The following is a 21,776-nucleotide window of genomic DNA, read 5'->3' as shown; positions in this document are numbered from 1 at the left end:
ATAAGGTGAAGCTATGCGTCGAATTTTTTTTGGTGTTTTTTGCTTCTATATCTTTATCTATATACTCGAATCTGTATGCCTTCGTGCAACGAAATTTTATGATAATTTATTAACTCTTATTTTTTCTAAGATTGCTATAAAATGGTGAAAAAGATTATCAGAATTATTGTTTCAATTTTTTTTTATTTGTCATTGTAGGTTTAGAAAATACTATATGTTGTATCAATAGTCATGCGGTCATATAGACTGAAGGTTACTTGGATTTGTACGCTACATTACATTGATCTTCTTCTTTTTTTTTTTAAAGTTAGTTAGACTCTAATTTTTTTTATCATCCTAAATTTTATGTTATCTTTGTTATCTTTTTATTGATTTTAGATTATTGTGAGATGAATATGGGAAAATAGAAGAGATGCGTGTTTATCGTTAATAAGTGATTTTGTTTTATAATTATTTTTGCATATATACATATGTTTGTGTGTGTGTGTGAAATTCATAAAGCTAGATCTCAATAATCTTTCACAATATATGGATAAATGAGGAAGTTGATTTTGAAATTTGATCAAAAATCAAATTTGAGATTATCTACTTGATCTACATGATATGGTTTTGTTGGCAAGTGCAATTTATGGAGATTTTATGTCAATTTTTTAAATAAAATGTTTTGTTGTCATTGCATAATATGATGCGTATTTCTAGGTAATATGCAGCTTTTTTATTTTCTTTTTTCGAGCTTATATTATGATTTGCCTCATATAATAATATCATCAATAGATTAAAAAGTATAAAATTGAATTAAATCATGTTAAAAATGTTATAATATTCATTTAATTTATTTTGTTATGCACACACAACGTGTGTGCCATGGTCGTTAGCATGAATTAAGTTGTCCGTGTAATGCTTATTCATATCAAACTAAGGGGTAGAAATGAAAATTCAAAAACTAGATATACACCAGAATTATAATTAAGAAAAAGCCACGGGCGGCAGTTGAAAATATCTTACACCGTTTTGGGCTTAGCTTTAAACATAAGCTACGAAGACGTTAAACCGCTTTTTCTCTAAGCTACTCGTCCATATCTATATTAATAATAATAATATATATATATATATTTTGAGAGAGTTTCTTCGTATTCCCTTTCCGCGGCTAATTGTATGCAAGTAATTGTGGGAGAAACAATTGGAGTGGCATTTTCCGAAATTCGTCGTCTTGAATATCTTCCCTCGACTGAAATTTTTGTTTTCGAATGATGCAGACCGCTTCAAGTTCTTGTGGGTTTTTTCCTGAAACTGTTTTCATGCTTGCAATGTGATGAAATCTTCTCGTTTTGAGATTCTTCTTGGTTGCCTTGCCATTCTCGCTGAACAAATAGATGGTTTTATGTTTTGTACGTTGAATGAATGCGTTTGAGTGAAGAGTTGTATTGCTTTTGTTTCTTGCATCAACTGTGTCTTAGTTTACTGAGATTTGTTTTTTTGTAATAACCTTAATTTGTGTGCTAATGATTGATGGTTCCCTTGTTTTCTGCGCACGGTTCCAACGGAGGGGCGGAATTTAGTTCCTTTTAAATATCTCATCTTCTTCATATTTTCTGTTGCGTGTCAATGAATTGGTGAGATTCTTTGAGGGGGAGGAGAATGCTATTCGTGAGGAAGGACCCGAGTCGGACAGAGGGTTGGCTGAATGAATCTTTGGGGGAAAAAGTTTTGATTGCTACCAAAATTTTGTATATTTTTTGTCTGGTGGAAGTAAAATATTCCTACTTGCAGTTGCAGTATGAGAAATACAAAATTCAACATCTTATTTTGTTTCACATTATTTTCTAAGCATGCACGATGACTAGTTATTTTCTATCTTGCAGGGAATTTGTTATCTAATCAGATCCAGCCAAATCCATTTCAGCAGCCGAACACTCAGTTCGGTCCTTCGAATGTCTCTCAGCCGTCAAACCAACCCTCTGTGGCCTTACCAATTGGATACACAGGCCCAATATTCAACATCCCACCAGTCAGTTACAAAAATCTTGATAAGAATCAGAGCAACTCTGTTTCTGGAGCACCAAGCACAAATATCTTTGGTGTTCCAAAGAACTTGGGATCTGGTTTTGAGTCCACACCTTCGATTTTCCAATCAAATTCGGCACATGGTGGTACAAGTTCCATATTTGGGGCACATGGTAGTACAAGTTCCATATTTGGCGAACCTAATGTGACGTCTCTCGCACCGGAGAGTGCAAACAATGGTTTTGGCACAAGTGTGTTTGGCCATCCGAGTAAGAATAACACAGTTGGATCTAGTTTACCTTCGTTTAGCTCAACATCATCATCTGTTAGCGGCAGCTTATTTGGACCTCAAATTTCTACAGTTTCTTTCTGGACCCCGTTCCAGAATAGCTCCAATTCAGCTTCAACATTCCTTAACAGCAGCAGCAACAACGTGCATGGAATTCAGAATTCTGGTGAGAATTACATCTTGATAAAGTATTGCATTCTAATTCTATAAGTACCTTGGAAAAACCCTCATCTTAATTAGCCTATCGTATTGCAGGATCACAGTGCAAAACATTGCCATGGGCAATTTGCTCAACGGCTGGTAAACAGTGTAAAGGAAGTAGTGCTGCACCTTATTCTGCAACACGGAAAACCAATGTAGCCAATGGTAGGAATTCTCTTGAGAAAATTCAGTCCATTTCTGCAATGCCTGTTTATAGTGACAAAAGCCATGAAGAGTTGAAGATGGAGGATTACGAGCTACGTAATAAAGGTCCTTCGACTGTCTCTCAGCTGTCAAATCAACCCTCTGTCGCCTTACCGTTTGGAAACACAGGGCTAGTATTCAACACCCCACCAGTCAGTTACAAAAATCTTGATAAGCCTCAGAGCAACTCTGTTTCTGGAGCACCAAGCACAAATATCTTTGGTGTTCCAAAGAACTTGGGATCTGGTTTTGAGTCCACACCTTCGATTTTCCAATCAAATTCGGCACATGGTGGTACAAGTTCCATATTTGGGGCACATGGTAGTACAAGTTCCATATTTGGCGAACCTAATGTGACGTCTCTCACACCGGAGAGTGCAAACAATGGTTTTGGCACAAGTGTGTTTGGCCATCCGAGTAAGAATAACACTGTTGGATCTAGATTACCTTCGTTTAGCTCAACATCATCATCTGTTAGCGGCAGCTTATTTGGACCTGAAATTTCTACAGTTTCTTTCTGGACCCCGTTCCAGAATAGCTCCAATTCAGCTTCAGCACTTTTTAAGTGCAGCAGTAACAACGTGCATGGAATTCAGAATTCTGGTGAGAATTACATCTTGCGAAATTATTGCATTTTAATAATTACCTAGAAACCTTCATCTTAATCTAACCTATCATAATGCAGGATCACAGAGCAAAACATTGTCATGGACAATTGGCTCAACCACTGGTAATCAGTGTAAAGGAAGTAGTGTTATGCCTTATTCTGCAACACGGGAAACCAATGGAGCCAATGGTTGGAATTCTCTTGATAAAATGCAGTCCATTTCTGCAATGCCTGTTTATAGTGATAAAAGTCATGAAGAGTTGCGGATGGAGGATTACGAGCTACGTGATAAAGTTAAAGCTTTTAAACTTTGCATCAGCCATATGTTGTTCTTCTTTGTAATTCCATATAAATAAAAGTTCTAACAAATTGTCATATTTGTTTCGACAGGTGGAAACACATCTCGGGGTGAACAATCTGGTTTCAAGCATTTTGATATTAACGAAAACATCTTCAGTCGCCCAGAAGCATTTAACCTTTCTGCTCCCAATACTCTCTCTAATTCTCAACACTCTGTAGCTCCAGCTGCTACAACATCCAGTGCTCCAACACTTGCAAAACCAGGGAAAACCTTTTCTCCTTCCTCCTACACATTCTCCACTCAATCACATTCCTTTCAACCTCAACGCACTATAACATCTTCTATTTCTTCATTTACCACAACTCCAAATTGGTTTTCTTCATTAAATCCAGTTAGCCAGCCAATTCCATCCAGTAATCATCAACTTGCACCATTTTCCACGACATTTACTTCTTCGCCTTTTAGCACAATTTCGTCAAACAAACAACCGTTCACATTCTCATCATCTACGCAGTCTACCTTTCAACCTCAAAGCACCGTATCATCTGCACAGTCTACCTTTCTACCTCAAAGCACTGTAACATCTAATACTACTACTACATTTTCCCGAACTCCAAGTCCTTTCTCTTCATTATATCCTGTTACTAGGTCAATGACAACAGATAATTGTCTACCCTCATTATCAAAAACGTTCACTCCTTCCCCTTTTCACACAATTCCATCCACTGAATCATCATTCACATTCCAGACATTGACACAGTCTGCCTCTGAACCTCAAAGCTCAGTAATATCTTCTACGCCCGCTTTTGCACCTTCTATAAATCCATTCTGTTCTTTAAATCCGGTTAATAAGTCAGTATCATCCAATATGTTTCAATTTCCCAGATCATCTGTTGTCCAAAATTTTCCGCTGCTCAGCATGATTTCCTCAAGTGAACCTATATTCACATTCTCACCATCCATATTGCTTGCCTTGGAAAATTCATTAGGCCCTTTTCCATCTTTTCTGAATGCTTCACAGACTGGACAAGCTGTACCGAATGTAAATTTCTCATTTACTACCAATCAGAATGAGCCATCGCGAGGTAAGTGAATCTTCTAAACATGCCATTCTTTTTCAAAGATCACTTGGCATTTCATTAATGTGATGTTTTATGCTATTGTTTTCATTTAATCAGCACAAACTACCTTTACAGAGGTTTCACAGGTTGACAGTCAGAATGACAATGTAAAACAGTAAGTTCCATTTGATTATTCGCTCTTTTATGCTATCCTTCAAATTCGTTGTTGCACAAACGATTTATTTGGTAGTTATATATCGGTTGTGATTCTGAATGTTAATAGGTTCGTGTCTTCAAGCACTGTGAAAGAGCAGATATCATGTATCCAAAATCCTTTTGGCCCTCAAATTGAAGTGAATATATCAAGTTGTCAACCTGATTCACGAATATGCATACAAACTGGAATTTCAAGCTTACCTGTAAGTCTTTTAGTTCTCGCCAACTGATCCATATTTGTATACCGTGGAATGCTCTGAAAGATGTGGATATTCTTGTAAATTTCTTCATTAATTTTTCTCAATGCATGGGTGCAGGTTTCAAATAATCCTTTACCTGTGACAAAAGCACCCCATTTGAGGATCCGGCATTGGTCCTCTAGACAAAACAGAGATCCTGCTCAAAGACTCAATTCTGGAAGCAAGGAGCGTAAGGTTAGATCCTTTGTGATATTCTGCCCCATACTTTTTGATTTCTTATTACAGAAAACCTTAATTGTTTCTTCATCTATACGACAATTGACTTTTGTCGCAGGTGCCATTTTTCAGTGATACAGAAGACAAACCTTGTACAGTAGCTCCTTTGATGCCACGGATGAACCCCAGATCTTGGGTTTCAAACTCGTCGTATGTGGTCAAGAATACACCTCTTAATACTCGTGACGACGGCAAGTCTTCAATTAGACTATTTCAGTATATGGTTCAATTTCTTTCTTTACCGAATTCTATCTGATAGTTGTTGCATGGACAGAATCACTTGGTTCTTGATCTAGATACCACTTTTGAGTTTTCGGTACTGAATTGTAGTTCTAATTATTAAAATATGCTGCAGGTGCCGTTATAATGTAGAATTTACCGGAATCACAACATGATCTTGAATCATAATATTGAACAACTAGCACCATTAGATCAATTTTAATTTTCAGAAATAGTCATCGCAGCACATATACTCATCATATTTCAGTTGCGGAAACTTGAATTAGTTCTGTTCTTAACAAATATAAAGAAATCCAGTCTTTTCATAAACTATTCGGAGATTGAGTGACATAAGGATGTGTATGAACTCAATTACTTCTCTTTCTATCCCGAATATTTTTTTTAATTATTCTGATTCTCAGATATTTTATAATTTCAGGTGCAAAAGGTTCTGAAAATAAAGCTTTTGCAACTTCTTCCTCCCAACCAGAGGGGACCTCCCCAGAGACGACTCTTGACATTTCCATCCAAGAGGAAAACTTTGATGATTTGCTACCACTACTTCCGAAGCTCAGGCATGGAGACTATTACACTGAACCTTCAATCAGCTTGCTGGCAGAAAATGAAAGGGCACAGCCAGGATTTTGCAGCCACGTGCACGATTTTGTCGTTGGCAGACGGGATTATGGAAGCATCAGGTTTTTAGGAGAAACAGATGTCCGCTCTCTTGATCTTGAATCTATCATCCAGTTTAACAAACGCGAAGTGATCGTTTATCTAAATGATCTCAATAAGCCTCCAGTGGGACAAAGCCTGAATAAACCTGCTGAGGTCACATTACTTAATGTCAAATGCATTGATAAAAAAACAGAGAATCAGTACACGAATGGCGAGAAGGTTCACAAGTATACAGCAATGTTGATCAAGAGGACGGAAGAACTAGGAGCTGAGTTCGTTTCATATGATCCAGTTGAAGGGGCGTGGAAATTCAGGGTGCAGCACTTTTAGTCTACATTTAGTTCAGTTTTTGAGGCCGTACCATTTCATTCTAGCAAGAATTTTCTGCATTTGCTGCTGTGCACTTGCTACTTGGTAATTATCAGCGTTTGTTTCTGATTGAGACTTTGTTAATCTTTTTCAGTAAATCAACTCCAACATGTTTCAACTGTTGTTTCTTGAAATGAAACAAGTCCTTTTGTTTGTTTGAATCATCTTATTCAGATGTAATTCAAGAAAAAACAAATTACATAGCATGTATCATCATAAAGTAAGAGGAAGACAACATATTTTGGAAGTAAATTCACAGTTTCAAATAAAATGAATATAAATTAAATATTTTTTATGTTCTTCTGGGAAGTGATCAATCCCATCTTCGGTTGAATCCACCTTGGTTAGTGAGATAAAGGGAAACAGAAAAAAAAAAATTATATGAAAATTTTTTTTGTCGGTACGCGAGTAGGTAAAAATGGTTGATATCACCACAAAATATTGACAATAAAGCTTTTCATGGTAATTTAAATGTATATGATGACAATTTAAATATGGTTTCATTTCATTACTTTCATCAAAAAATATTTGTCACAATTGCAATAACAAGGTAGGCCAAGCATATATTTCCATGCACAATACCAAAGTGGTTCATGAAAACTTGGTCCCAACATCCTATGGTCCCAAAATCCATTGTATTCGTCGTCGAGCACCCATATATAAATTTGGTATTCGAAAAACAGTGAAGTGGTCGATAATATATTTTGTAAATAAATTACAATTTCAAACAAAAAGAAAAAAAGTGTTGGGCCAGTTGAGAAGAATGTCATATTAGCTACAATTCGCCATGGATTTTCCTATAAAGATAAAATTGTCAAAAATATACACAAAACATCAAAATGAGCCACCATACAACATTGAGAATATAATAGGTTTCCAATAATATATTAGTGGGTAATTTTATGCATATAATAGTAATTTAGATATGATTTCATTTCATTCCACCAAAGAAGATTTCCCACAATTACAATAATAAGGTCGCCCAATGCATATTTTTCCGAAGTGGTTGAAAGCTTAGGGGGGTGTATTCAATCCGGAGAATTAATGACTTTTATGAATTTTAAAAGTCTAGTGGTATTCAATCATGACTTTTATAAACTCTATAGAAGTTTTGTGGTATTCAAAATAAACTTTTTTAGAGTTTTAAAAGTCAAGTGGTATTCAACCTTGACTTTTAAAAACTTTATAAAAGTCTAGTGTTATTCAAAATATCAATGAACTTTTAATAACTCCATGAAAATCATGGACATACAAACATTAATGCTTAAGGTACAACTATATTTTGTAAAAAAATGTCTTTGGTCTAACCCAAAGATTTGGATGGATTTCTAAACTTATAAAACCCATAATTTATATCTTTTTCTCACATTTTCTCACTCTTCACTATCTCACCCCTCTCTATCTCACTATCTCCTATATATGTATTTTTTCGTTCTTCTCCAAAAATCAAAAGAAAAAATATTATTTAAAAATTTGAAATTTTCCAAATATTTTGTGCTTTTTAATATATGATTTATATCAATAATTATAATATTTAATGATAATAATATACGATTTAATAAATTATAATATGATTTAATTCAAATATTTGAATAGCGGATAACAGACATGATAAAAAAACAAATAAATTTTTATGATATAATTGATAAAATAATTTATAAGTTATCATATGTTTTTTTAAAAAAATAATTTTACACAATCGCAAAGTTTTTAGTTTATAATTTTGTTACATAATATATATATATACATTTAAAATAAATGAAATCCATTTTCATCAATAAATTAAAAAAATATTTCAAATAAATTTAGGAAAAATTATTTTTTTTGTCCTCTATGTTTATCATTTTGCGATTTCAGTCCTTTATATTTTCATATTTTAATTTTAGTCTGTTATCTTTAATTTTTTTTTGACAATTTTAGTCTTGCAAGGAATTCAAGTACTAAAAGGAGAAGTCACCCACAAATATATATTTCAATGTAAAACAAATTAATGCAGATTATAGACACATTAAAGATATGAGGAGTGTCAAAAATTGTTAATAACACTCCAACTTATCAATATAATTCTTTTATGGACAAGATTACCCTCTAATTAATTACTTTCCTATACAATACCCTAAAATTTTCATCTACCTTAAAAAACCCAAATCTAATCCTTATCCTTGTTACAACAAAAATTTTAATCTCAAAAAACTGTAACGGATTTTTTTCATATGCAAATAAATTATAAAACAACAAAAAATCTTTTCTTTAGTCTCAATAAATTTAATATTATTTATATTATATCTCAATATTTTGTATCATATACAAATGTTACTGGATAATTTATTTTATAAAATACGTAAACCTAACGGCTTAAAAAATTTTGATTTATCTAAAACTTAAAGTGTTTGAGATAATATTTAAATTTACATATATTTAAATTAGGATAAAAAAATAGGAAAAACTGCAAATTTGGTCCTATATGTTTGTCACTTTGCGATTTTGGTTATCTATATTTTCATATTTCAGTTTTAGTCCTACATGTTTTGATTTTTGACAATTTCGGTCATTTTTATTCGAAAATGCTTACGTGGCACTGTACACGTCAGCTACACATCAGCACTGAATTGGTGCCACATCAGCGCCACGTCGGAAAAAGGACTAAAATTGCCAAAAAAATAAAGATAGCGGACTAAAACTGAAATCTGAAAATATAAAGGACTGAAATCGCAAAATGAGAAACATACAGGACCAAAAAAGCAATTTTTCCAAAAAAATAAGAAGATATTTTATTATTTTAGAATATTTATTTGAAAGCATGTAATACATATTTTAGTTTTAGTGATTAAAAGCATAACTGCAATGACATAACTCATTTCATATAAATTTATACTCGTTTTTTTTAGTTACAAGAATGTTTTTTATACAATATATTAACTTCAATTGAAAATGTATATTTTGTTAAGATATACATTTTTATTGGTAGTCATATATCTTTCATTAGATATTGTGATTAAATTAAAAGTTTTAATTTTAAAGTTAAAATAAAAATTAAAATAAATTATGAAAAAAATAAGAATGAAACATTATCTTTTTATTTTTCAAAAATTTGAAATACAACATGGTTTAAAAAAAAAACATAATACTTAACGTTATTTTGATCAAATAAATTTTTAAAATTTATTTGTATTCTATATTTAAAAATATTGACAAATATAACTATAATATTTTGAGTTGTTAAAGTTTAAAAAACTTATTTTAGGAATTTATGAGAGTATATTGAGGAATTTACTAAAATTATTAAAGGGTAATATAGTCAACTTGTAGTACAAAAATAATGAATGGAGCGTGCTTCACAAAAATTAGAGTGTAAATAACATTTTTTTGTTATAAATATATTGTTATTATAGATGATTATCTTTATCTAGGTAGATTTGAAAGATTTGTAATCTACATAAATATGTCAATATAATATCTGTAAAGATTTGTATTCTATTATTTTTCTCTGTAAATAGAGGTGATGAAGTTCAATAAAATTTGCACCTGAGTATTGACTCATATGAATTCTCTCATCTCATAAATTCTCTCTACTCATCTCTCTATTGTCACGCCCCGAAATCGGGCCTAGTTGACATCGGCGTTATTTAACATTTTCACATTAAACAACCAGCCTCAGAAGTACAGATTTCATAATACAAACCAGTCTATTCATTCATAACATGGAATTTCATTGTTGTTACAACCGCAAATCATATAGATCAATACATTTTCTAACAAACGCGGCGGAATAAAAAGATAACTAAAAACATCAACTAGCTAAAACGCAGCGGCTTATGAAACTGAAACAGAAACTAAATAACATGTAACTCAATCAATCTTCACCATCACCAAAACTGGTTCTGCTCATCGTCCTCAAGTTCTTCCTCGTTCTTATCTGAGAGGGTCGTTCAAGGTGGGTGAGTGATATGGGTGTCACTCAGTAAATGGGGGAATATCCCGCATAAAAACAATTCCAGACTTATGCATTCATACTGAACTGAACATTCTTATATTTTCAAAAACAGAATACAGAACATGCACTGATTTAACTTATTGAATTTTGTGGCTAACTTATATCAGTCCTTTATATGGCATTCCTCTAAAGGGTGAGGCCGAAAATCAAAAATAACAGAATTCAGATATGTTCGGAATATATACTCCTACCACTAGTTCACAAGTATCAGTACAGTAACAAAAATCAGAGTTTTTCAGAAGTTCAGACATTATCATGCAAAAGCTTATTTTTTTCAAAACCGAAAGCCCACTTACCTGATTCCCACGAAAATTGAAGTATATTGGATCTTGGTTGACACCTCGATCAGGAATTTCAATAGCACTCTTGCTCGACTACTTGCTTTGAATAAAAACTACTCTAGCTTTGAAAATTGGGCAGAGTCTCGACCACTATAGCTACTAAATTTTGGGAGAGATTGAGAGAAAAGCTTGTGTTTGGTGTATCTAATTCCATCAACTTTGAGGTCTATTTATAGGTGAGGTTTAGTAGAAGGTGAAAGGGCACTCTTAATGGTCATAACAGTCTTTCATCATGGCCATAATGATCATTGATGGTGGGGGTTTCATGGTTTGTCCTTTGGATTTCCAACTTCTTGAGTTAATGCCAACATTAATTGCGTTAATTAACCTTACATAAATATTGGTGTAAATGCATTTGAAACTGCATGCATGCAAATTCCTTGATCTTTACATTCCACCCTCCTTATTTGAAGTTTCGTCCTCGAAACTTGGATCAGCTTGGTCTCCAACTAATGCATTCATTGTATAGATGATTGCATTGGCCTTTTGTCGGAATTCAACAATCTTGGCACCTCTTTGCAATTTCTATCCCAAAAATTTATTGTCATCATATTCCGAGATTTCAATAGTATTATATCCTTGGAGTCAAAAATATCCTAATGATGTTGATCTATAATCAAAAATATTAAAATAACCTAAACTTCAACAATCAAGTCTTAAAATCCGTATCTATAATTTAATGAATGCTAGCTCCCAAATAATTCTGTATAAATTCAAAATCATAACTTAAATATTTCTATCGACCATGTACCTAAATAATAGTCTCAAAACTGAGTAAACATAAATCTAAAATAACCATTCTAAAATTTCCTACTAACCTTAAACATAATACTAGTTCCCAAGTGGTTCTTTCCCATTCTCAATCTTACTTACTAATCCAAAGTGATTATAAATCATAGTTCCAAATTCACCATTTATCATAACACTAGTTCCCAAATGATTCATTCTCCTATATCTTATATACTAGATCCCAAGTCATTTATTCTCATTCTAAATCATAATTTCCAGTTCCCAAGTGAATCATTGACATTCTAAATCTTAATTTTCCATCAAGATTATGAACCTGGTTTTGGGCTCTGATACCACTTAAATGTCACGCCCCGAAAAAGGGTCTAGTTGACATCGGTGTTGTTAACAATTTAACATTGAAACAACAAGACTCGTAGTACAAATCTTCCCAAAACCAGTCTATTTCATAAAACAGAATTGTCTTTACAATACGAAACATGAGTGCGGAAGCGATAATATAAAGGAAACTAGCTTAAAGACAATTCTAGAGGTCTTCTTTTCTTTAAACTTCATCACGAGCCCCAAAACATGTCTTGTTCAGCCTCATCTAGTTGATCTTCATTCTTATCTGGGGAGGGAAGTAAGGGGTGAGCGTTTTGGGAAACACTCAGCAAGTGGGGGATGCTCATAAACAAGAATATCGAAACGTTGATATAACATGAGTTCGAAAGTGACATGTTGCAAAATATGTCACAACAGGAATTGAAACATTAGACCAACAGAATTCGAAATAGCTCGAGGAATCATATCAAGAAAATCATAAGGTCAACATATGGAAAGAACTGAAACTTCATTTCATTATTCATTGTTTGCTTTTCTGTCCCCTATATGTTACTCCTCTAAGGGGCGAGGCAATTGTTTTGATTTTATACCCACCGAAGGGGGCCATATAACGGTTTTATACCCACCGTGTAGGGGCTATATAATGGTTTTATACCCACCGTGTAGGGGCCATATAACGGTTTTATACCCACCGTGTAAGGGCCATATAACATATCATATTTTTTTTCCACTTCAAAGTCAAATCATAACAGTGTCGTTTCAAAAACCTCAAAGTATAACGAATCATTCAAAAGAAACATATATAGTTCAAAGGACACGGAACAAATGCAATACGATCAAATGAAACGAAACTATTAAAAACATGAATCTGATACTTATCAAAGACACGAAATAATTGGTGTACGATCGGATTTTCAGAAACAAGATCATCATCATTTGAAAAGCATAAATAGAAGCCCACTTATGAAGAATTATAAGTGTACAAACATTATATCAAGAAATATACATACAAAGGTATACTTTCAGAAAATACGAGATAAAAGAAAAGGATAACAAACGAATCATAGAACGAAAAATTGCTTCAGAAACATAAGCCCACTTACCTGAATCCTATGAGAATGTGAGTGAATGCTATGGACAGAATTTCTACTTCAAGCCTGGTAGTGCTTCTGTGAAACTTTGGCTCGATTAGGAAAATACTTCAGACAACACTCTTTGTTCGACTACTTGCACAAAATAACTCTACTAAACAGCTACTAAAATGCACGAGAATCTCAACTCTTTCTCTTGCTCGAATCTTGAAGGTGTGGAGTGTTTTGGTGTGTCATTTTCCCTCAAGGTTGAGGTGCTTATATAGTGGTCTTTGGGCATTTGAAGGGACACACATTTATAGCCAATTAAGTGGTCATAAACGTCCTTAATCATGGTCATAATGATAATTTATTGATGGTGGGGTTTCATGGTTTGTTCTTTGGCTTTCCAACTTCTTGAGCTAATGCCAACATTAATTGCGTTAATTAACCTTACATAACTATTGGTGTAAATGCATTTGAAACTGCATGCATGCAAATTCCTTGATCTTTACATCTATTTCTATGATGATTTATAACACGTTATCAGCACGATGTTGTAACCAACTGAGAATGAAAATAATTCTCATTTTATTGACGTTATTGGAATGACACAATCGATTTTATGAGAGATGTTCATTGGTGCTCTAGAAGTAACACAATGAAAATAATTGATATATTGGTGCCCATGAAATATCATGAATATTTTGATGGCTATAAAGTAGCATACCATGATTTTATATTGAGAATTTGAAGAAATTCATGATCAAGATATAATATATTGAGAATTTTGAGAGATTCATGATTACAATTTTGATATATCGAAATATATTCATGAATTCATGATATAATATATTGAATATTGAGATATTCAAGCTTAAGATTTGATATAAGATCAAATATATTGAGAATCTAAAGAGATTACTAGTTATAATATAATATATTGAGAATCTGAATAAATTCACGATAAAGATATGATATATGATTTCGTAAATTGAGAAAGTAAAGAAATCATGAATGATAACTGATATGATATCAAATATCTATAAATATCATTGAAAAAATTGATCTCATGTCAAAATATATAAATATTGGCATATTGATAAAATGATGCAAGATTGTATCAATATTGAAATATTGATAAAAAATGCAAGATTTGATAATATTCATGAAGAATATTAATATATGATCCAAGATTTGAAAATATTCTCGAAGAATATAATGTAATGCCCTCTTGGTTGTTGAGGATCTTATGAATTGAGAAATTTAATACAATTTCTCAAAAAATATCGATATATGATCTAAAATTGTCAATATTCATAAGAAAATATTATTAAAAATATATGTTAGATATATATATCAAAAGATATTGACTTGATATCGTTTCAAATCATATATTTGTTCTTAATGCTATAGAAGAAGCGTGATATATTATTTGTCACTATTTTTATGAATAGCGACTTGATGTTCAATGATGAACTGCATAGGCTATTAATTGACAATTATGAATGTGCGGTAGTAAGATCGCAACACTATCAATCGAAAAAAAATGTTAAACCCAATTAATTGGACCATCATCGATATTGGACAACGATGATGATGGATTGATGGTAGCTAATGCATGATGATGTCAATGAGTTGATTTATTACTAACTTCAAGTCATTTTATTTATTTATTGATTTTTTTTAAATTAAGTTTGTATTTGTTTAAAATAAATTGTGAAAAACTCTAGCATGTGTTTTGTTTTGATTCACATAAATTATTTTGATGATATAAAATAAGAACTACAAATTTTTTGAATCTATTCTATTAGTCAATATATTGCATGAGATATTGATTATGCAATCTGGTGATAAATTTTTTGATTTGAGAATTTTTATATTTTATGGATATATTGGGTTGTTAAATCTTTATTTAATAAAATTTGATTATGGATTTTAAATTCCTTAATTTTGATTGTGGATATAAATTTTGAATTTTTTTCAATCATTTGGTTAAGCTATCATTTTTTAAATGAATGATAGAGTATTTTTATCACATGTTATTATCTTACATGTAGGAACATGAATTTAATGTAAAATAAATTTCATGATAGATTCAATATCATAATTGAAGGTAAAAGATCTACTTGGTGCGTACAAGAATTTGAAAAGGAATACAAATTGAATGTGAAATGATATTCGTGATAGATCGAATGTTACTGCTGAAGGTAAAAGATCTATTTGATGCATATAGGTATTTGAAAAGGTACGTTCGATTTTTCAATTTCAATTCTTTTTTTATAATATCTTATTTATAGTATTTTGTTCAAGAAAAGACAATTATGAAAGTTGTCTGATTAATGTGGTCCATTATTTTAAGTGAATATGACAGTGTCAATGAACACAGTTGATACACTGTAGTTTAATTCTTCAAGGAAGAATATATGATCATCTCGTATGAAGCGAGGTATGAATCATAAATTCGGCACAAAATATTGAGATATACGTCATAATCAAGTATTGTATTAAACGTACATCAGTATCTCATATCACTATCGTACATGAAGTACGTAAAAGATTTATCGTTATCTATCAAGCAAGATATAAAGTTTGTGGAGACCGTTGATGTCTACCCAAATCATATGTTTCATCGTATGTTGATTGAATGTTTGAAAGATCTATAAGATCGCATGATTGGCGATGAAAATTTTTTTGATATGATGTGCTTGATATTATAAATAGTGATATACGATATTGACGTATATAGATTTTTGAATCTAGTAGATATTGATTTGGTTTAAATAATATATTACAAATCAATATTTCTAAAAGAGCTAAAGAGCTCCAAAAGTATCATTGATACAAATACTTTTAGAGTTTGACATAATGGATTGAATTGAGCATTCAAATTATATAAATAGTTGAAAAACTATTGATAGTGTACAAAGATGTTAATGAATAAGCCAAAAGTTTTTGGATCGATAAATATGGATGTTTTTTTAATCAAAGATCCAAAAGATTTTATGAATTCTTATTTATGGCTTGGCGAAATTGATAGCACTATCATAAAAGCTCAAATTGATAGAATTCCCCATATTATCTGGAATGAATAAATAACGTGGGACCACGAAACTCAACATGATGCTTGCCAAAATATGTATTGAGAAAAACTTTCAGAATATATAATCAAGACAAGCTTGATCAAAAAAGAGGATATGCATATCAATTTTATGATTATAAATATGTTGGTTTAGTTGATTTCTTTTGCCTCCAATCAACTATTAAACCATGAGAATAAATGCGTCATATTTGAGATATCTGAAATATATTATAAATATTATGTCAAATGCTCATGTATAGAAAGTTAATGTTTGTGCGAGAAATGCGCTACAATAAATTTCTTGAAGGGATTGTTAATATGTTGAAAATAAATTGAATCTTATGATCAATTATCTTGATAAATGAGATTTTATGACGCGAAATTCTCATTTATTATTCTTGCAAAACAATGTTTCCAATATTGAGGGGGAGGAAATAGAAGTTACAAGAATATTTGAGATCGATCCCAATGAAATGTAAAGTGAACATGATGTTCAAAGTTTAAACCTCGAAATATATTATTTGATTTTGTGTATAAGATCATTTATACTGTTTAGATTCATTTATGTTCAAGTTGAACAATTTAAATCGTCTTTAGTGACAAAGAACCCCTTAAAGAAAATTAGTGAATATCTTAATGTGAAAAGAATAATGGAGGCTGGTCGTTGTGAAAAGAAATTAATGTCCTGCAGGACTATATCTTATATTACTTGCAAGTAAATGAAAAATGACGCTAGAAGCATGAACGACCAATTATTTCAATAAATCCAATTTGGATTATGTTATTCTTGAGAATAACAAGTATATAAAAGATGAGAATTCACAAATTATTTGGGATCAAAATGATATAATCATTAATGTGTTTTTGCTATTATGCAAAATGATGATTATTTTGAACTACAATTTGTAGAGATTGTCAATAACAAATGATTGACAAGTGACATGTTGCATATGAGCAAATATTAGCAAAGTTTTTCAAAATATTTCAATTAGATTATGAGAAAATATTTGCACATATAATGGATGCACTGATTTGATAGTGATACATATAGAATCATCATCGAAAGGATTTGATGCTCAAAATATTGTTTTTGCTAACTTGAAGAAGAGGAAAAGATATTTGATCTTGAAGTACCATATATATGGCAAAATCAGCATCTAAATCAATTTTTAGCAAATAAATGCATAAGATTGAAACATTAAGAGCTAATAATTTCAAGTGATGCTTGTAAGAGGGGGAGCAATCAAAGTTGTACTATTTTTTCCTTGTCTATGATTTTTTCCACATGGTTTTTTTATAACAAGGTTTTTAATGAGACAATTAACAAGTATAAAAAGATGTCGTACTCTTTTTCATTCATTAGGATTTTGTCCTACTGAGTTTTTTTCTGATAAGGTTTTAACGTGGCACATCCGTCGTCGGGAAGATATCCAAAGAAAGTATATGTTGTTGTACTCTTTTTCCTTCGTTCAAATTTTTCCCACGGGGTTTTACCGTCAAGGTTTTAACGAAGCAGGACTTGTGTCCCGATGAAGTTCCCAAACATACATCTTGCCAAATGGATATTTTGAAGAATCAGTTTCTTGTGCAAATAATCATTTAAGGGGGAATGTTATAAATATATTGTTATTATAGATGATTATTTTTATCTAGGTAGATTTGGAAGATTTGTAATCTAGATAAATATGTCAATATAATATCTGTAAAGATTTGTATTCTATTATTTCCTCTATAAATAGAGGTGATGAAGTTCAATAAAATTTTCACCTGAGTATTGACTCATATGAATTCTCTCATCTCATAAATTTTTTCTACTCATCTCTCTATTTCTATGATGATTTATAACACTTCTAAAGATATATAGATAATGCAATACATATGTAATAATATATTATGTAACCCCATGCATTTATGATCACATATTCGAAAAACAGTAAATTACTCTAATATTATAATACTTCACAAGGAAAAATTGTTTTTTTAGTCATGTAGGTTTGTCATTTTGCAATTTTGGTCCTCTATGTTTTCATGTTTCAGTTTTAATCCGTTATCTTTATTTTTTGGCAATTTTAGTCCTTTCTCCAATGTGGCGCTGATGTGTCACCATTACAGTGCTGATGTGGAGCTGACGTTTATAGTGCCACGTAATTATTTTCGAATAAAAAGGACTGAAATTGCCAAAAATAGGAATATGGAGGACTAAAACTGAAATATAAAAACATAGATGACCGAAATCGTAAAATGACAAACATACATGATTAAAATTACAGTTTTTCATACTTCACAAATAATTTTACCATAATAACATATTTGGCATACGACGATGCGTGTAAATTTAATTTTTTAAAAAAAGAAATTTCAAGATTAGTGAAAATAAAAAAATTATTTAAATTATTTTTATATGATTTAAAACATTGTGTAAATAAAAATTTATGATATAATTTTTTCTAATAATGAATGTTCTGACTAAATTTGATATTGAATAAAATAAATTTCGTATTATTTATAATTCAATAAAACAATTACCATATAATTTTAAGATATACATGACATGTATTATAGAATATCATGTTACATGACATCCCATACACTACAGAAAAATAAGTTTTCAAGAGCGTTTATTTACGAGCGGTTTTAAAACCGATCTAATAGACCTAATATTTTACAGCGGCTCATAGCAACCGATTTAATATAATTAGGCTTCAAGAGCGGTTGTAAACCGCTTTAATATAGATATTCTATAAAAGTGGTTAATAAAAAACCGCTTGTATAGAACGTAACGTTTTACACCGTTAAATAAACGCTCTAATATCTTGTTTCAGGAGCGGTGTTTGTATGTATTCCAGCGGTTATAAACCGCGTCTAAAACCAGATTGACTTTTACCCTACCCAATCCATTTAAGTTATTGGACGACAATTTTCCCCACTTCCTCCACTGCGCCTCTGAGAAAATTTGTTGAAAAAATTAGTTCGCATCAATTTCAAAATCCGAATCACGTTTTTGGCTAAAGCACTTCAGCACAAGTAAGTATTTGATCGAAAACTCATTTTAATTAATTTCAGGGATTCGAAAATCTGATTGCATTGAGCTCCTCATGGATTTTTTTATGAAAGATGGTAATTAATTCCAGGGATTCGAAAATCTACTCTATAGATTACTAAAGATTGTACTGAAATATGTATGTTATGATTAAATTTTGAACTCGATATCTCGTTGTGTGTAAATTAAGTTTTTTTCTTCTCTTGGTCTTTACCATTTTCTGTGCTGCTCAGGTGTAGTTAATGGCCTTCTCTCCAAACCAGCTCTCCGATGGACCACTGAAGTGTAAATCTTTTCGATAAACAGGACTAAGAACTTGGGGGTATGAATTTTTTTTGATATTATTCGATTCGATTTTAGGTATATGTAAAGTTACAAGATGCTTAAAATACTATATTGAATCCAAGGCGTTGGGTCTTAAAATTCATTATTTTTAAAAAGTATTTGACTGAATATGTAACAGTAATTGAACAGGATTTGATAATGGAGAGGGCATGGATGGACTACCCCAATGGTAGTCTTGAGTATCGGGTGGGAGTGCTACATTTTTTACGTTATGCATTTATTGACGTTGATCTTGAAGTCAAAAAACCATGTCCTTGTTGCAAATGCATAAATTCATTAAATCATGATCGTGAAACAATATATGAGCATTTGATGATAAATGGAATCTTACGAGACTATCATGTTTGGATTTTTCATGGAGAAAAACGCATGATACATTCTCATGAAAGTATGAGTGTCAAGATACCAACTTCATTTGAGGAGGTTCCTAAGGTGACTAATCATGAACCTGTGGTTGAAGAGATGTTACGGGAAGCACTTGGGATTCCGGAAGAAATATTAATGAGTAATGAGAATTATGTTGTTGGATCAACAAGTCATTCAGTAAATGATTCTAATAAAGAAGATTTTTATCCGATGCTAGATGATGGAAAACAATCGTTATATGTCGGATGTACCAAGTTTTCTAAATTGACGTTTCTTGTCGAGTTATTTAAGTTGAAAGTGAGCGGAAAATGGAGTAATAACTCATTCATTATGTTGTTGGACTTTCTTCGCCGAGTGCTTCCATCTGATGCACAAATACCTAATTCTTTTTATGAGGCGAAAAAATTAATTTCTAAGTTAGGACTTCATTATGAAAAAATACATGTTTGTCCGAATGATTGTATGATTTATTGAGGTGAAAATGAGAAAGAACAGGTTTGCAAAGTGTGTAATCTCTCGAGATGGAAGAATTTGCAAAAACAGTCGAAGAAGTCATGTAAAGGTGGGAAAAAACGTCTTTTGGTGAAGACTCCATCCAAGGTATTTTGGTATTTTTCATTAAAACCAAGATTACAAAGATTATTCATGTCATCCAAGACTTCTGAGAGCATGCAATGGCATTTTAAAAAATGGGTTGTGGATGGAAATTTGAGGCATCCGGCTGACTCACAAGCTTGGAAGGAATTTGATGAACGACACCAAAAATTTGCATCTGATCCTAGGAATGTACGGTTGGGGCTCGCTGCTGATGGCTTTAATCCTTTTAAAAATCAAAGTACTTCACATAGTACTTGGCCTATTGTCTTGATGGCTTATAATTTGCCATCATGGGAATGTATGAAACCTCATTCGATGATTTTATCCACCCTAATTCCAGGTCCAAGAGCATCTGGGAATAATATTGATGTTTATTTACGTCCTTTACTGTCTGAGCTAAAGGACTTGTGGGAAAATGGGATATCAACATATGATGCTTGCGATAAAAAAATGTTTCAAATACGGGCTGCATTGCTTTGGACCGTCAGTGACTTTCCTGGTTTGGGATGTTTATCTGGGTGGAATACATATGCAAAGAATGCATGCCCAACATGTGCTGATAATACAGATGCATTTTACTTGAAGCATGACAAAAAATGGTCATTCAACTACGATGTATCCTACCTACTAAAAATAAACTTTCAAACATCTAATTAAAATCAAATCTTGCTTAAAAAAGTGTGATGATACGTATAAAATGATAAATTTTAATTTGACAAAACAAAATCAACTACCAACACCTCTTTTTTCATCTTTTCCCAAAAAAAAACTCTTTTCTCTCTACACTTCTCCAATATAATTATCACAAGTTAGCAATTTTTTAATATTTTTGTGAGATCAAACTCTTGTTATTTTATCAAAAGTTATAGCTATTAATAAAGATACAATTTTGATATTTTAAACTGTATGTCCATAAAACAGGCTAAATGTTATGTATGTACCGTTTTGTTAACAGAGATTGTAGTGACCCGACTCAGATCACCTACTAAACAAAATCTTAGGCATACAATTAACTTAAACATAAATCATAACCAAAGTTAACTATAAAAACTTAAACAAATGCTAATTCGACATTATACAACCGGAATAAAACTGAAAACCCAAATAAAAATCGATTATACAACCAAATTAAATGAATACCACTGTAAAGCATTACACTAAATTACCAACAACCTCAGTATCCAAGCCCTGATCACCAACTACCCACAGGTCCAACTCCTGAAAAACCTGAAACTGCCCTATCGA

At 31.8% G+C, this 21,776-nt stretch overlaps 2 protein-coding genes across 4 annotated transcripts; both read left to right on the top strand.

Moving 5' to 3' along the window:
* The first annotated feature begins 1,119 nt into the window (after positions 1-1,119).
* LOC140891666 (uncharacterized) lies at positions 1,120-6,800 on the top strand. Of its 3 annotated transcripts, XM_073300265.1 has the most exons (10): positions 1,120-1,272; positions 1,863-2,273; positions 2,367-2,459; positions 2,549-2,764; positions 3,696-4,691; positions 4,785-4,842; positions 4,951-5,086; positions 5,201-5,317; positions 5,418-5,550; positions 6,018-6,800. In XM_073300265.1, exons 1-10 carry the CDS (start codon positions 1,248-1,250, stop codon positions 6,584-6,586), a joined length of 2,754 nt encoding a protein of 917 aa, XP_073156366.1. In that variant the 5' UTR covers positions 1,120-1,247; the 3' UTR covers positions 6,587-6,800. The 3 variants fall into 3 exon arrangements, with proteins under 3 accessions (XP_073156366.1, XP_073156365.1, XP_073156364.1); XM_073300264.1 differs by having other exon boundaries at positions 1,863-2,459; positions 4,803-4,842; XM_073300263.1 differs by having other exon boundaries at positions 1,863-2,459.
* A 12,906-nt stretch (positions 6,801-19,706) lies between these two features.
* LOC140889190 (uncharacterized) lies at positions 19,707-21,495 on the top strand. The gene is made up of 3 exons (XM_073296897.1): positions 19,707-20,330; positions 20,430-21,146; positions 21,487-21,495. The coding sequence occupies exons 1-3, from the start codon at positions 19,707-19,709 to the stop codon at positions 21,493-21,495; spliced, it is 1,350 nt and encodes a 449-aa protein (XP_073152998.1).
* The last annotated feature ends 281 nt before the right edge of the window (positions 21,496-21,776 follow it).

This window comes from Henckelia pumila, chromosome 3, assembly GCF_033568475.1.
Source record: "Henckelia pumila isolate YLH828 chromosome 3, ASM3356847v2, whole genome shotgun sequence".
NCBI classification, from domain to species: domain Eukaryota; kingdom Viridiplantae; phylum Streptophyta; class Magnoliopsida; order Lamiales; family Gesneriaceae; genus Henckelia; species Henckelia pumila.
Note: the sequence above shows the minus strand (reverse complement) of the source record. Positions and strands in the feature narration are given on the sequence as shown.